The following is a 16,408-nucleotide window of genomic DNA, read 5'->3' as shown; positions in this document are numbered from 1 at the left end:
TCAAGAGGGCAGGTAACAGATGTTCCGATACTGATTCTGGGTTACCTATGATGCGGAGGTTATGCCTTTTAGAGCGGTTCTCCAATTCGTCTAACTTTGCCGCTTGATCACTGATCTGCTTTTTTAGTGCATGTAAGTCTGCCGATACTGTAACTCCCTCATCCTCGAGCACCGACACCAGCTGCTCCAATTTGCCAGTGCACCGGATCGTGTCAGTGAGAAGAGACTCCACACTGGTCAGCTGTGTTGATAAGTGGTCTAAACGCAACTCTAATGCCTGCTCTACTGTTTCCGCTGAGTCAGCTGTGCTGGTGTGAATATCGCTGTACTTGCACTCACTGTTGGCACCATTTTGTTATCTCCAGCACCGCATGTCTTCTCCTGATCTCTCTTGTTTGATTTCCCGGTCATTGCGGAGTCAGTGTGGGTGAAGTAGTTGTCCATGTACCGTGGGAGTGTTAAGCAATGCTAGGCAGATTTAGGAAACGTAGTCATTGCTTAAAATCTTCTTTTAGTGCATTGGGGGAGAGTGGGAACCCCGCAGAGGAGAAGATGCACATCCTGCTCCTCTCACCCCATCATGTGACCCTCCATAGTTTATTATTTATAACCTGCCTTTATCCAAGGCAGGGCATAAAGTTATATACATAATCCAAAAACCAAGTATAAAACTACACACAAACACGTCATTATAGATACACAGCTTATCATAGAGTGGAACTCAGAGTCCTATGTCCCTTTGATGTCACCCAAGGAAGCATTAATTAATGTTTCTGGAGACTTCTATATGGTGGTACTAATTCCCAAGAAGTCCTGCTTCCATTCCTAGCAGGAGGGAGAGGTGGTGAGTGGGAGTTCAGGTGTGGACCCTCAGGACTGTACTCCACAATTGGCCCTCAACCAGAGAGACTCATGTACTGACTTTGATCATTGTATTTTAGCCTTTCTCTTTCCTTACCAGATCAAAATTTAAAAGGACTTGTTAAATAGTCTTCTGTAATAAATACTCCTGAGTGGTCAATGGTGAAATTCCTCAAACAAATCAATAATAGCTCAAAAAATGAGACTTCCAACCTCCTTCATAAGTACTGGGACAGACCAAAGGTCCATCAAGCCCAGCATCCTGTTTCCAACAGTGGCCAATCCAGGTCAGAAATACCTGGCAAGATCCCAAAAAGGTACAAAACAATCTATACTGCTTATCACAGAAATAGTGGATTTTCCCCAAGTCCATTTAATAATGGTCTATGGACTTTTCCTTTAGGAAGCCATCCAAACCTTTTTTAAACTCCGCTAAGCCAACCGCCTTTACCACATTCTCTGGCAACGAATTCCAGAGTTTAATTACACATTGAGTGAAGAAACATTGTCTATGATTTGTTTTAAATTTACTACATTGTAGCTTCATCGCATGCCCCCTAGTCCTAGTGGGGCCCAGGGGTGTAGCCAGACACCCAATTTTGGGTGGGCCTGGGCCCAAGATGGGTGGGCAGAAGAACTCCGCCTTGTCCCACAAGTAATTTGGTCTCTCTCTCTCTTGCCTGCATGCCATATGGTCTCTCAAACATCCCCCTCCCCCGAATACCTTTTAAATAGCAGATTTTCATTGGCAACGAGCAGCAACTAATACACAGTGCTCATGTAGTCCCCACAGCCTTCCTTCTGATGCAGTTTCCTGTTTCTGCATAAGCAGGAATACATCAGAGGGAAGGCTACAGGGCCGGTGCGAACAGTATGTATCAGTCGCTGCTTGTAGCAGGCAAAGATCTGCTATTTAAAAGGTATGCAGGAGGGACAGTTGGGAGTTTTCGGCTAGTGGGGTTTGGGAAACCCTGCCAGCCACATTAGAGATGTGCTGCTATTGGGTGGGCCTGAACCCAAAGTGGATAGGCCTGGGCCCACCCGGGCTTACCCTTGGCTACGCCACTGGTGGGGCCAGGCCCTTAGTGGATGCAAACTTGGGCCTGTAGGTCTTTTATATCTACAGCACAATTCTGATATCAGTAGGGTGCCAAGAACTCTTGGCCAAACAGTTCTCTATTACTGATTCAAATGATCCTACATCAGTTTTCAGTCAATCTGGCTTTGTGGTCAGGACCCAGTAGATATTCTCTTTCTCTCCTTCCACCCCAATTTAAAACAGTTCACTTTGGCCATACAATGATTTTTACAACCTAAAGTTAAACATGCTGTGTTCTGGAAAAAAAGCACGCGGTTGGCATCTTCTGCCTATCCAGTACAAGTTTTAAATATTAGGCTGATGATGTATTTATGAAGAGACTGTTTTTAGAACTTGCATTATTCATTCTATTTCACCTAACTTACTAAGCTTCCCCCACCCTGTTCCTGAATACTTCTAAGGACTATCCAAATCATGTCTAGAACACCACCCCCCCATTTAAATCTGAGGATGCTGCAGGTATACATGTAGAAAATAGCATGTAAATGGTGATTAACCCTTTGAAAATTACCTTCTATGCTCCAGAAAAATACTACAAGAAAGATAAAATGTCTTTTGTATAAGGATTGGACAACTGCTGCTGAGAATCTGTTCCCACTGCTAAACACCAACTATTAATGATGCTAGCTACATCTCTTTGTAGATTGGTAACTCTTGGCATAAACTATTTTAATTTTAACTTCAAGCAACTGCACCTATAATCATCTTGCGGCTGACACCAGATGCAAAGTTTCAGTCTGACACCAGTGTCTGAATCCTTGAGTGACCTTCTGGCAAAATGTTTTCAATGTTTTGGTGCACAAGTAAAAGCTCCAAAAGGAGAGAACCCATAGAAGCAGACACAATGAAGAGGAAATAAGAATTTATTAGTGGATCAAATTACAATAACACCTGACACGGCCATGTTTCCTGCTAAGTAGAGAACCCCCTGGTGTCTGGAGGCTATGTAATACTTAATGGTGATGCAGCCCATGCAGGGCAAAACACGGCCATGTCAGGCGTTATTTTAATTCGACCCACTAATAAATTCTCGTCTCCTATTCATCGTGTCTGCTTTTATGAGTTAGCAGACTGCTTGCCTACTTGTTTCCTAAGTAAAAGCTCAAACAGTAATACGTCAGGAGGCATGACCAACAAATTACTAATTTCATAGAACATAGTCTGCATTTTGTTTAGAAATTATTCTCTTTCTCATTTCTTTCTATTAAGAACATCAGCAAGAACACATGAGGACTGATGTCCAACTCTCAGACCTTTAGACTGCCTTTATTCACTTGGTATTGAAACCTAGAATCACCTCCCCCTGTGAAGACCCAAAGTGATAATATTGGCTTGTGTGACACTGACATCTGGTGAGCCACAGAGTGCCAATCACAACTGCCTTGTTTGGAAGGTCTACAGTATAGCCAACCAGAGAGGAATGTGTATAACTATTTTCATATAATCATATAAAGATTTGGAATGAACAGTCCTTAAAAATTCCAAGAGTGTTTAACAGCTGGTACATCTTGCTAGACAATTTGTAATAGGATGCATTTAAAAAAAAAGCCTACGTTGGCTAAAACATTTCTGTAGATGTTATTTAATTCCTTTGACTGTTTGGTTTCTTTCCAGCTCAGAAGAGACCACATAGTTTAGTATAGAGGTTCCCAACCGTTGTATCATGGCACTTAAATTGCAGGTGTACTGTAAATTTTTTTCCACACACAGAGAAGACAGGGATGGCTCAAAGACACTGATGGTGGCAGCAAAATCCTGCCTTCCTTCTTCTCCCAACCCTTGCACAATAAGGTTATCAAGTTATCTTTATTTGATATACCGCTGTTATCATAAAAATATCAGAGGTCCTTTCACAAAGCTGCGGCAAAAGGGGGCCTACTCTGGCATCGGCGCACGTTTTTGACATGCGCCGAGGCCCCCTTTTACCGCAGTGGTAAAAGGCAGGTCTTTCTTTTTTTAAAGAAATGGCCTTGCAGGAAGTGAAGCATTTTTGTGTGCCCATTTCGGGGGGAGCACTTACTGCCACCCATTGGTAAGGGTAAGGGCTCCCGCGCTAACCTGGCAGTAACCAGGCAGAGCATGGCACTGCCCGATTACTGCCAGGTACACACTGCCAGAAATGGCATGCGCTGGGAATGGAAGCTACCGCTGGGCTGCTGTGGTAGCCCGGCGGTTCTTCCATTTTAGAGAGTGGTAAGCCCACACTGGGCTTACCGCCACTTTGTAAAATAGCCCCTCAAAGCGGTTTATAATTAAAATTTTTGACAGAAATAAATATGCAAGAGGGAATCAGGGTAAACATAAAAGGGGGCCTGGAGTTCCTAGTCAAGAAATAGCTGAAGATGAAAGGGAGGCAGGAAGCAGTATATCTTATCTGCTACCGTCTTCTCCTCCTCCTCTACTTAGTTTCCTTTTTAGTGGTAAGAGCACAGTGTTAGCAGGTCTTGCAAGATTGTGAGCCCTCCTGGGACAGAGAAATATCCAGTGTACTTGAATGTAACTCACTTTGAGTTACTAGTGAAAAAGATGTGAGCAAAATCTAAATAAATAAATAAGATGATGGAATCTCACTTTGCTCTAATTTCACAGGGAAGTCAGAACAGGACAAGGCAGCAGATAAGAAGTGCTGCTCGCCTAATTCATTTGTGGAGGCAATACCAATAGGGGAGAGGAAGGGAAGGCCACTCCAGGAAGGAAACTGATGAAACCAGAGTGTGTGAAGGGGAGAGAAAAGGTATGAAAGTGATTTCAAGGAGTGTGAAGGAAGGGGAAGTGATGATACCAGGGGTTGGGAAAGTAGGGAAAGGAAAGTTGTGATGCTGTTGGGGGGGGGGGGAGGGGGGAGGCAAGCAAGGGAGGGAAAGGAAGGTGATAATGCCATAAAGTTGTCTTGATTTTCTTTCATCTCGCTATTCTTGATCCACTTTTCGCCCTCTACATTCAACTGAAACAGCCCTTGCTAAAGTCTTCGATGACCTGTTCCTGGCCAGATCCAAAGGTCTCTATTCTATGTTCATCCTTCTCAATCTATCTGCTGTTGTTGACACTGTTGATCACTGCCTACTCAATGATATGCTGTCCTCACTTGGATTTCAGGGCTCTGTTCTTTCCTGGTTTTCTTCTTATCTCTCTCATCGCACTTTTAGTGTATACTCTGGTGAATCCTCCTCCACTTCTATCCCACTATCAGTTGGGGTACCTCAGGGCTCTGTCTTTGGACCTCCATCTATACTTCTTCCCCTTGGTGTCCTGATCTTAACCATGGTCTATACTTCTTCCTTTGGTGTCCTGATCTCATCCCATCTTTATGCTGATGACTCCCAGATCAACCTCTCTACACCAGAAATTTCAGCATGAATCCAAGCCCAAATATTAGCTTGCCTGTCTGACATTGCAGCCTGGATGTCTCACCGCCACCTGAAACTAAACATGACCAAGACTGAGCTTCTTATCTTTCCCCCTTCTCTGTCTCTTTGATAACACTCTCATCTTTCCTCTCTCATCAACTCGTAACCTTGGAGTCATCTTTGACTCCTCTCTCTCTCTTTCTCTGCACATATCCAACAGACTGCCAAAACCTATCATTTCTTTCTCTATAATATCACCAAAATTTGTCCCTTCCTTTCTGAACACCAGGGGCGTAGCCAGGTCTGACATTTTATTTTTTTGGGGGGGGGAGCCCAGAGTTAACATGGGGGGGCACTAGGCCTATAGGTGTGAGTAGTGATTGGTATACTCCTAAATAGTGCCTTAGATTGCACTTGATTACAGATTTCTAAGTAAAAGGTCTGTACTGCATCAACATAAACAACATGCACACTTATGGAAACCTTGGAAGCACTGACATTTTTAAATGAAGTTGCATTATCCTATAACTTAAACTTATAATAGACTTGAGTCAGGTCAACCTCTCAAAATGCATCACAGTATACTGGAAAACATTTACTGCAGTGGCAAATATCCCTCAATTTTACTTTATAAGAAATATAAAATATCTTATTAAGCTGTATTAATAAAATAAGTTTTCTTGTCCCTTCCTCTGGTTCTACTGTTTTCTCTCCTTTCTGAAGCTAACATGAACCAGTTCAAGTCCCTGGAGTTCCTAACAGTGTTCCTTCCACCCTCTTTTCCTTACAAAGGAGCAGACAAATAAAGGACTGTCTGCCAAATTACTTTGAGGGGCATAGTTAAACGGCACCGGCCAAATAGATGGCCGGCCATCTATATGGCTGACGCGGTAAAGCACTGTCCCCAACCGTATTATCGAAAAAGATGGCCGGCCATCTTTTGTTTCGATAATACGGTTGGGGCCGGCCAAATGTCAGAGATGGCCGGGTTTGAGATGGCCGGCATCAGTTTTTGCTGATAATGGAAACTGAAGCTGGCCATTTTGAGTTAGTCTTCACTGGACCAAACTTGCTTTCCTTGTGCCATCACCATCCAGCTGAATAGGCAGTGACTTCAAAGGTGGAGGATTAAGGATTTTATTTTTTTACATCTATATCCCACATTATCCCAAGCAAACTTGGGTTCAATGTGGCTTACATTTGAGTTACATCATGGGAGCAAATAGATGGATATGTCTGAAACATTTAACAAAGCATATATACCCAACTGGACATTTAAAAGTCTGTCCTTTAATGATGCTGCATGTTTAGGAATCATATCCATATGTGTAAACATGCACAGACCAGAACAGGCATCTATACACACACTGCAAAAGTAAACAACAACTTCTACAGAGTACATCCAAAGCTTAATTTTTATTTTCTCATTTCCATCTTTCAAAATTCTAGACAGCAGACGTACAGATTGGTAGGACACAAAGCAGTCCAAAACAACACAGTTTATACCTAATTGTCCAGCCACCCTTAGGATTCACCTTTGGGTTTAAAAAGCAAAATCACATGCATGACAAGACTGGATAAATGAATTAAAAAGTTTAAAACAAATGCCCATAATATGTAATACTTGGTAGCAATAATGAAACAGTGATGGAATATTCACATAGCAAACAGCCTGAAACAACAGATTTATTTTCCACTGCACATAATTAACTTTGTATGAACTTAGTGGCTAACAGTGTGCTGAACTGGACAATATTGCCACATTCAGACTGACTCTGGACAGAACTTCTGCATGAAGGAAGCCCTTACCTCATTATTCAATACCTCACTGTGAAACAGTAGTAATAAAAAAGACAAGTGCATTTTTATAATATAGCACTGCAATCCACAAAACAAAAGAAGCAAATTCCCACATGCCATCTTTTTGTTTTGATGTAGGCACAGGAAAAAAAGATGTTAAATGCTCCCAGGTCTCAACCTGATTTTTTAAAATTGTACTTATAAATAGTATGTCTGATTGTTAAGCACCTGATTCTCATAACATGATGTCTGTTTTGGTGGCCCTTTACTAGGTGAAAACATCTCTGCCCAAATACAAGCGGTCCATATAACCAGCCCCTCCAAATGATACAATGATTTACAATTTAGAACTAATTACTCAATACTTCCCCTGTGTACATCTGCATGCTGCAAATCTGGCACTTTTGAAAATATAAGTGAGATCAAATAAAATGTTACCAACAATAAAGGACGACAATGTGGATAGAGCAGTTCATAGGTTTGTTTGCTTTGTTTTTGGTGAATGAGGATGGAGGAGAGGGAAAGGGAGACCAACCTAATTGGCTTCAGCTTTCTGTCTTCTCCTGTTCTTGCTCCATGCACCTCTGCCTTTCTTCAATTTTCTGGGCCACCGGCAGCATCAGTGAGGTAAACACAATATCTTCAGATACCCCAGAAGCTCTTCCTCTGTTGCAGAGTCCCGCCTAGGTGGGACAGGAAATTGTAGCAGAGGAAAAGCTTCCAGGTCACCAAAGGCAGTGTGTTTACCTCACTGACACTACCAGTGGCCCTGAAAATTGAAGGACAACGGTGCAGGCAGCGGGACAGCGGTGCAAGGAGCGGTGAAGGACAGTGGTGCAGGGATCAGGAGGGCAACCAGTAGTGCCTAAAACACAGGCACTTGACTAGCCATCAGAGTTAGGGGGCCTGAGGCTGGAATGGGGGGGGGGCTGGGCCCCCAAGGCCCCCCATAGTTATACCACTGCTGAGCACACTACCAAAACTCTCACCCACACTGTTATCACCTCTCACTTAGACTATTGCAACTTGCTTCTCACAGGTCTTCCACTAAGCCATCTCTTTCCCCCTTTCAATCTGTTCAAAATTCTGCTGCATGATTTATATTCCACCAGTGTTGCTATGCTCATATTAGCCCTCTCCTTAAGTCACTTCACTGGCTCCCTACCTATTTTCCACATACAGTTCAAACTCCTCTTATTGACTTACAAGTGCATTTAGTCTGCAGCTCCTCAAACCTCTCCACCAGTGTTGCTATGCTCATATTAGCCCTCTCCTCAAGTCACTTCATTGGCTCCCTATACGTTTCCGCATACAGTTCAAACTCCTCTTATTGACTTACAAGTGCCCTCACTCTGAAGCTCCTCGCTACTTCTCTCCCTACACTCCTCCCCGGGAACTCTGTTCATTGGGTAAATCTCTCTTATCTGTACCCTTCTCCTCTGCCAACTCCAGACTCTGTTCCTTTTATCTTGCTGCACCATACGCCTGGAATAGACTTCCTGAGTTAGCACATCAAGCTCCATCTCTGGCCATCTTCAAATCTAGGCTAAAAGCCCACCTTTTTGAGGCTGCTTTTAATTCCTAACCCCTATTCACTTGTTCGGTACCCATGTCTGTTTTATCATTCCCACCTTAAGTATTTCTCTTATCCCTTATTTGTCCTGTTTGTCCTGATCAGATTGTAAGCTCTGTCAAGCAGGGACTATCTCTTCATGTTCAAGTGTACACTGCTGCATACATCTAGTAGTGCTACAGAAATAATAAGTACTGTTAGTAGTAGGGAAGGTGATGATGTCAATGTAGGGAAAGGGAAAAGTGAACCTAGTATGTGTTCTGTGAAATGAAAAAATGTTGGGGATCAATGATCTGGTGGTTATATCACTGCAGTTTAAGTCAGGACTCAGGAGACTATTTGGGATCTAAGTTTAAATGTATTTCTGTCTCTCTGTAGGAGTATGGAGAGGTCACTCAGGTTCTACTTCCTAAACATTTTTGCTCAGTCTTTTCCTTTACTGCTCATTCCATGAGACATTCTCATGTAGTTGAAGCGCCAGAAACATGTTGTCAAAGCATTCACCTCAGAAGTGGTTGCATGTTATTTTCCAAAATTAATCTAAAATATGTGCAGCCAGTGTTCAAGAACTATATTTATCCAGTCAGTTCACATTAAGAAGAAAAGTTTTTCAACTATAACCTACTTTAGGTTCGTACCAAGCTAGCAATGTCAGGTTCTAACTGCATCTATCCAAGAGAATTGTGGACTACAAATCACTAGGTTCAAATGAATGGGCCAGAAAAAATAGAAATTAAAAAAAAAAAGAAAATTATGCATTTCCTACTTTGAATAGAATCAGGCAGTCCACATTGCAAGAAATAAGTTTTCTCTCTGAATTTTGATTATAGTGTTAGAAGATGACTACAGCAAAAACATTTTGAAAATAGGGAATATAAGATATGCATCAGCACACTTACAATAAACAACTACATGGTAGAGACAATGGGCCTCTTATCAAGCCATGTGGCAAGGCTGACGGAGTCCATTCAAAGTGAATGGGCTTTGTCGGCATTACTGCACCTGGAGCCGCTAGTGCATTTTGATAAGAGACCTAATATTTGTAGCTTCCCTCCTCTCCTACCCTCAAGGAAAAGAAAAAAAAACATTTATCACAGGAACATCTTCAACTACTAGGACAGTACAGATGTTTCAGCTCTCAGTCAGAAGGGGTCACAGGTTATTGGACAATGAGAAAAATATTCCTGCTTATGATGTTAAATCATTTCTACATTATATGATACATTCTCCCTTATTAATGCTAGGTTAAACATGCAGACATTGTATTGCCTACTGTTTGATGCAAACCCTCTAGATGTAATGAGAAAAACCAACAAATATAGTCAGTTTATTATAATCAGTCTGGACCTTACCTTTGCCAACATTGTTGCTGCAAATAAGACACACGTACATATTCATATAACACATTTAGAATGAAAACACAAGATAAAGCAGAAATGTGTTAAAGCATTTTGTGATATTTTGCCTGTTTTCATGTGCTAACCTGAACGCTACTGATTTAAAAAAAATATTTTTGGAAGGGGGCGTCATGAGTTGAGAGCGGGCGTGTACACATTAACTAGTTAGTATGTTACAGGGGCGTACCCAGACCTCATGGTGGGAGGGGGCCAGAGCCCGAAGTGGAAGGCTCATTTTGGTCTGTCACCTCGTCACCGCACCCCCTGTCGCCTCATCGCCCCCCTGCCGCCCTGCCACTCCCCACCCACTGCCGCAGTAAATACCTTAGCTGATGGGGGTCCCCAACCCCCACCAGCTGAAGCGTTGTCCAGCGCTGGTCTCCGGTGCCACCGCGTTGTCTGCCCTGCTCTGCCTTCCCCTTATGTCCTGCATGCTCCTTTTAGTGAAATTGAGCACACTCAGTTTCACTAAAAGGAGTGTACCAGATGTAAGGGGAAGACAGAGCAGCGTAGGCAATGTGGCAGCATCGGAGACCGGCGCTGGAAAACGCTTTAGATGGCGGGGGTAAGGGACCCCTGCAGCAAAACCAGAGGCCTACAGGAAATTTTTGGGGGGCCCAGGCTCCTGTGGCCTCACATAGCTATGCCACTGGTATGTTATAACTTAATGCACACTAACTGGCTAACGCAGAATTAATGTGGGAGCATTTAGTACCTCCTAGATAGGAGACAGTAAGGGCCAGATTCTATAAACAGCACCAAAAATTCAGCACCAATAAAACTCAATGCTCAATGCTATTTTCTAAAAGGCGCTTCAGGATGAGCACTCTATAGAAAAGTGTTGCGTGCCAAATTTGGCACTCAACTATGGGCACAAGGACTTATGCCAGCTGAAACCTGGTATAAATCCTGGCGAGCAAACTGGATGCGGATCCGCGTTATTCTGTAACACTGTGCGTATCTTTTGTAACTGCCCCTGACCCATCTATCGCCCTCCCATGGCCATGCCCCCTTTTGACTTATACGTGATCCAATTTAGGCACCCATTGTTACAGAATAATGCATAGCCAGATTGGCACCCAAATCATAATTAGTGCCAATTAAGTGCTTATTAGCTCCAATAATTAAATCATTGGAGCCCAATTAACTAAGAGGTCCTTTTACAGAGGCATGCAAAAAAATGGCTTGCAGTAGTGTAGGCACGGGTTTTGGTTGCACGCCGATCCATTTTTTACAACATCTGTAAAAAAGGCCTCTTTTTTTTCTGAAAATGGATGTGTGGCAAAATGAAAATTGCCGCACGCCCATTTTGGGTCTGAGACTTTACCACCAGCCATAGACCTAGCGGTAAAGAATCTGGGCGGTAATGACCTACACGCATCAAATGACACTTGGTATGCATCCGTTACGCGTGCCCGAAAATAACAAATATTTTTCAGACGTGTGTAGCGGACAAGCACCAAAATTGAAATTACTGCAAGGGCCATGCGGTAACCAGGTGGTAACTCCAATTTGGCGCATGTTCGATGTACGTAGGCACCTCACGCGGCTTAGTAAAAGGAGCCCTAATTATTTTGGGCCCCAAACTGGGATCCACCCCCAAATTTGGGCAACCTTTATAGAATCCAGGGGTAAGTACTCCCGCATTAACTCTATGCAGTTACTGTGCACTAATGACAACATTAACGCATGATCTGCAGTAAAATATATTAAATATATTCCCAAAAACTGCCAAGTTAAATCTGGGCTTTGCGCAATAAAATCCCATATTACCATGTGTTAAGCCCAGATTCCAACACTTTTTAATAAAAGGGCTCCTTAAATATAGATGTAAGAGGTAGTACAGGTAACTCGATAAAGCATGAGATTGGTAAATGGCAATAGTTTTATAAATTAATAGTTTTTCCAGTCTACCTGCTTTCTCTCACAGTCTCTGCTTCTTTTTCTTTCACGGCTGCAGACAAGTCATCAAAGTCATAGGAGAAGAGGTGGAAAGGGCTATGAGGAATATAAGGCAACTGAGAGGAGTTAAGAGCAACTGAGCCCAAATCAGATGAAGGAGGTGGATGTACTGGTGATGAGGAAGAGGATGATGAATCAGTAGTATGATGATGTGACAAAGATGAGTCAGGCACTGAAGATGAGATGATTGATGGACTCTTTACTATAGGCTGTTTTTCTCGAGAAAGTACATTTAAAGCACCTGAGGTTTCAAATCCCTGTGAAATGGTTTTATTTTCCACATGGTGTATTTCTGGGGCATAAAGGACCTTACTGTAAAGAAAAGTAGAACAAAGTGGAATAGGATAGTAAAACCAAAATATCAAAGTTAGCAAAATATTTAGTAAAGTAGGTATTTCTCCATCAACTTGCAACTTTTGAAAAGAATTCACTTTAGCACTGGGCAAACTGAGGAATTCTCAAATTTTTAAGGGGGGGGGGGGGGGCTTGATTCTGAAAAGACATTATCATTATACCTATATTACCAAAAAGGTAAATTCAGCTTGACAGCTATACTTGACTTGATTAATATTCCTAGCCTCATTAAGAACATGAACGATACTTGATTCTACAAAATAATGGACTCCAGTTTTAAAAGAGAGCAAAAGAAATGCTTGAGCGATGGGCCTGAACTGTGTAGAAATTTTGGACAGCTGCACACTTATTTCTGAATTGTTAAATTGCATATATAGCTGAAAATATGTGTGTATAACTTGACCATCTACTTTTTGCTCCCTGTTGAAAATAGGGGTCCAGTGGAATAATAGTGCATGGTACTATTTGTCAGGGTACCTGGAAAAATGGGATATCACAATATGTCATCACAATTTGATAGAATACTTCTTTATATTCATCAATGTTTTGGGAACTAAAAAATTAAGAATTTGAAATATATTTTTCAGTAGTTCAAAATTTAAAATTTAGGAGGCTCCTTTATAACTGGGCACCTCCTTCTAAGTGCCCTGAGGCCGCACGGTGAGAGCCTATTCTATAACCACCCATGTAAATGTCCCCTTGCATTTACACGCTATGGTTCTTACATGCACCCTTACAGAATAGCGCTTAGGGGCTCTGCTAGCACTTCGCTGCGTAAGTGTATACTTCCCACATAAGGAGTACTATTATCAAAGTGAGCTACTGTTAATACATGCCATTTTATCACTAACGTGCTATTTTAGCATAGGTCCCATTTTATGCTGTGAGACCCAGTTACTAATAACTGGGGTTAACAGTAAAATAACACATCTTGACAGAAGCTCATACTGATAACTCCCAGCCCCTTAATTGAAGAAAAAAGAAATGTCTCTAGAAATCAAAATCACAGCTATATATAATAAAAGATAACAAGTACAGGACAATCAAGCCATTGTGACATCACCAATGAGTTTGGCTCCTAGGCATTGGTGGAATGAGGCATTATGACATCACAATATCAGCTCTGGTTACCAGAGGCTGAAGCTCTTCTTACTAAGGGGGCAAGTTATCAATGTGAGCTACCATGTTATTTTAGCATTGGTCCCATTTTATACAATGAGACCTAGAGATCCTTTTACTAAGTGGTGGTAAGCCCAACGCAGGCTTACTGCTCACTACACAGGAAGTACCACTAGGCTACCACAGCAGCCCGGCGGTACTTCCCACCCCTAGTGCGCCATAATTTCCGGTGCTACAAAAATGTATTTATTTTTGTAGCGCCAGAGTTTACCCGGTGGTAATCAGACAGTGCCGCATGCTGCTCGGTTAACGCTGGGTTAACGCGGGAGCCCTTACCACCACCTCAATGGATAGTGGTAAGGGCTGCCCTCGAAATGGCTGCACGGCAAGTGCTTTACTTGCCGTATGGCCATTTCCTGTAGGAAAGTGGGACTTCCCTTTTACCAGCTGCGATAAAAGGGGGCCTCAGCACGCCGGCTCCCTTTTGTCACAGCTTGGTAAAAGGGGCCCCTAGTTACTGTTGCTGGGGTTAACAGTAAAGTAACACATCTTAACGTTAGCCCATGTTGATAACTATGTGCTTAAATGCTAGTAATCTGCACATTTACATGTGAGAGAGGTGCATAAATGAAGGTGCCCAGTTATAGAGCCAGGGGACAGTGCCTAGAGTTCAAGTTATAGAGGCATGTAATATTTGTTTGGTAACACTGTGCTTGTATAGTTTTAAGTAGCACACAGCATTATTCTGTGCAATCACAGACAATGACTTGAAGCGGTAAGCTATAGTTTATCTAGGTATTCTAAACACTGTGATTTTCTAGTAAATCTACATTTTATTAGAATAGTTTGCCCAGCCCTAATGAAGATATTTCTGTGAAATACTATTATTTTTTGTCGCTGTGCCTTCAACGTCTCAAATTTCCCCTGGAAGAAGCAAAACATATGACTTTATTCTGTTAACCATTAAACCAATACCTCAACAAATTCTGGAAGAATTTCAAGCCCAATACGCTGTCATCGTGGTTGAAGCAGCATAAACAACTGACAGCTTTAGCAATTCCTGCACATTTTATTTACCAACTCTCCCCCCCCCACCCCCAGCATTTAAAGGTTGTAGATAGGCACAATGGTGCATTAAGTAGCATGTCTGTTAGATTAGTTATAGTCTGATTCTCTTGGAAAAAACCTTGCATTAGGTGCAGACATACTCAGAGGCGTTTTCTTGCATGGCCTCTACTCTTTATCTGTGAGCCTTCACATAGAAAATGATTACTTGAGGTTTAAGAAAGATGTTAAAAGCCATATTTTCAATCAAACATTTAGTTTTTTTACTTGTGTGTTGATGCGGTGTATTGTATGCAATTGACTGTATTTTCTATTGTTTCACGTAATTTACTTTATTATTTTTTATGTTTTTATTTCAGCTGCTTAGAATTGATTGATTGGGTGCTATATAAATATTTTTAACAAATATAGTGGTAATTAGAATATCAGTTTAGTAGTCTGACTGGAGAAACACTATGGTCTTACTGATTTATACCGTAAACCTATGGCCATTTGAGTAGCCATCCCCAAAATGAATCTCTGAGGGGTTAGAGAAAGTAAACACAGCTGTAAACTGTCGATTATATGCATCCTTTCCATTTTCACTGGAAAGCTTTAAGCTCAGTGGTTATTATATTTTTTCCATTAAAATCTATAAAAAGCTGATGCAGCAATAGCAATCTTGCTTTAAAATATCATAAAATGAAGAAATGCTGCAGTAAACGGACCCTTGAGGTGATGTATTCACTCTTATTAGAATTTTATTTAGAGCAGATATGTTGAGTCCTCGCCTCCACCCCCCAAAATAACGCTTACTTTCAAAGTTACTCAGTTTGTTAATAATTATGACAAATATGAATTATTGGCTTCCATTCATACAGTTGTATTCTCAATGTGAAATATTATTATTGAATAATGTGCATATTTGGAGACACGTGTTTTGGGTATGTGCAGAATTATTTTTTAGCACACCTACAAAAAAATGAGTTTTAAAATTTTTTGCAAAATGAAAATTGACACATGTCCATTTAGGGTTTGAGACCTTACTGCAAGCATTGACCTAGCGGGAAGGTCTGATACTGTAACTGGGAGGCAATGGTCTTATGTGCATCAAATTCCACTTGATGCGCGTAGCTGCCGTGTGCCAGAAAATAAAAACTATTTTTCAGATGAGTGTAGCAGACTCACACCAAAATTGAAATTATCGCAAGGGCCACATGGTAACCGAGCATTAACTCCAATTTGGCACACATTGGGCGCACGTAGGCACGTACATGTGGCTTAGGGAAAGACCCCTAAGTAGTATCTCTTTGTTCCTCCTCACTCCCTTTATGGCTCTATTCCTAGAACATGATAAATATGCCAGTGCTTATTCTATATGTCCCCGAGGGACAATTATGGTTCCCATCACGTCCATGGTGACAACTCATTTAGCCCCCTGTTTATAAAGCCTCGCTAGCGGCTGCCGGTGTGGTCATGCCGACATAGCCCATTCACTTGCTGTGTCAGCATTGCCGCACAGCTTTGTAAACAGGGGGGTTAGTGTTATTACATAACATCATTGACAATTTAGAGTTCTGGATGAAAATGCACAAACCAAAAAGTGTAGGAGTGGCCTAGTGGTTAAAGCACTGGTCTTGCAATCCAGTGGTGGCCACTTCAAATCCCGCTGTTGCTCCTTGTGATCTTGGGCAAGTCACTTAACCCTTCATTGCCCCAGGTGCAAACTTAGATTGTGAGCCTTCCTGGGACAGAGAAATATCCAGTGTACCTGAATGTAATTCACCTTGAGCTACTACTGAAAAAGGTGTGAGCAAAATCTAAATAAATGTAGAAAAGAAAAAAAAACAAA

The 16,408-nt window shown here is 41.9% G+C and overlaps 1 protein-coding gene across 4 annotated transcripts in view; it reads right to left on the bottom strand.

The window, feature by feature from the left end:
* Positions 1–16,408, bottom strand: part of FHOD3 (formin homology 2 domain containing 3) — a 942,952-nt gene that overhangs the window by 189,360 nt on the left and 737,184 nt on the right. For all 4 annotated transcript variants that reach the window (XM_030204545.1, XM_030204553.1, XM_030204563.1 and 1 more), the window contains exon 12: positions 11,992–12,351. In XM_030204545.1, coding sequence (XP_030060405.1) covers positions 11,992–12,351 — 360 coding nt within the window. The remainder of the gene's footprint in view (positions 1–11,991; positions 12,352–16,408) is intronic.

The sequence above is a fragment of the Microcaecilia unicolor genome, chromosome 1, assembly GCF_901765095.1.
Source record: "Microcaecilia unicolor chromosome 1, aMicUni1.1, whole genome shotgun sequence".
NCBI classification, from domain to species: Eukaryota; Metazoa; Chordata; class Amphibia; order Gymnophiona; family Siphonopidae; genus Microcaecilia; species Microcaecilia unicolor.
This window is presented reverse-complemented; position numbering and strand designations above follow the sequence as displayed.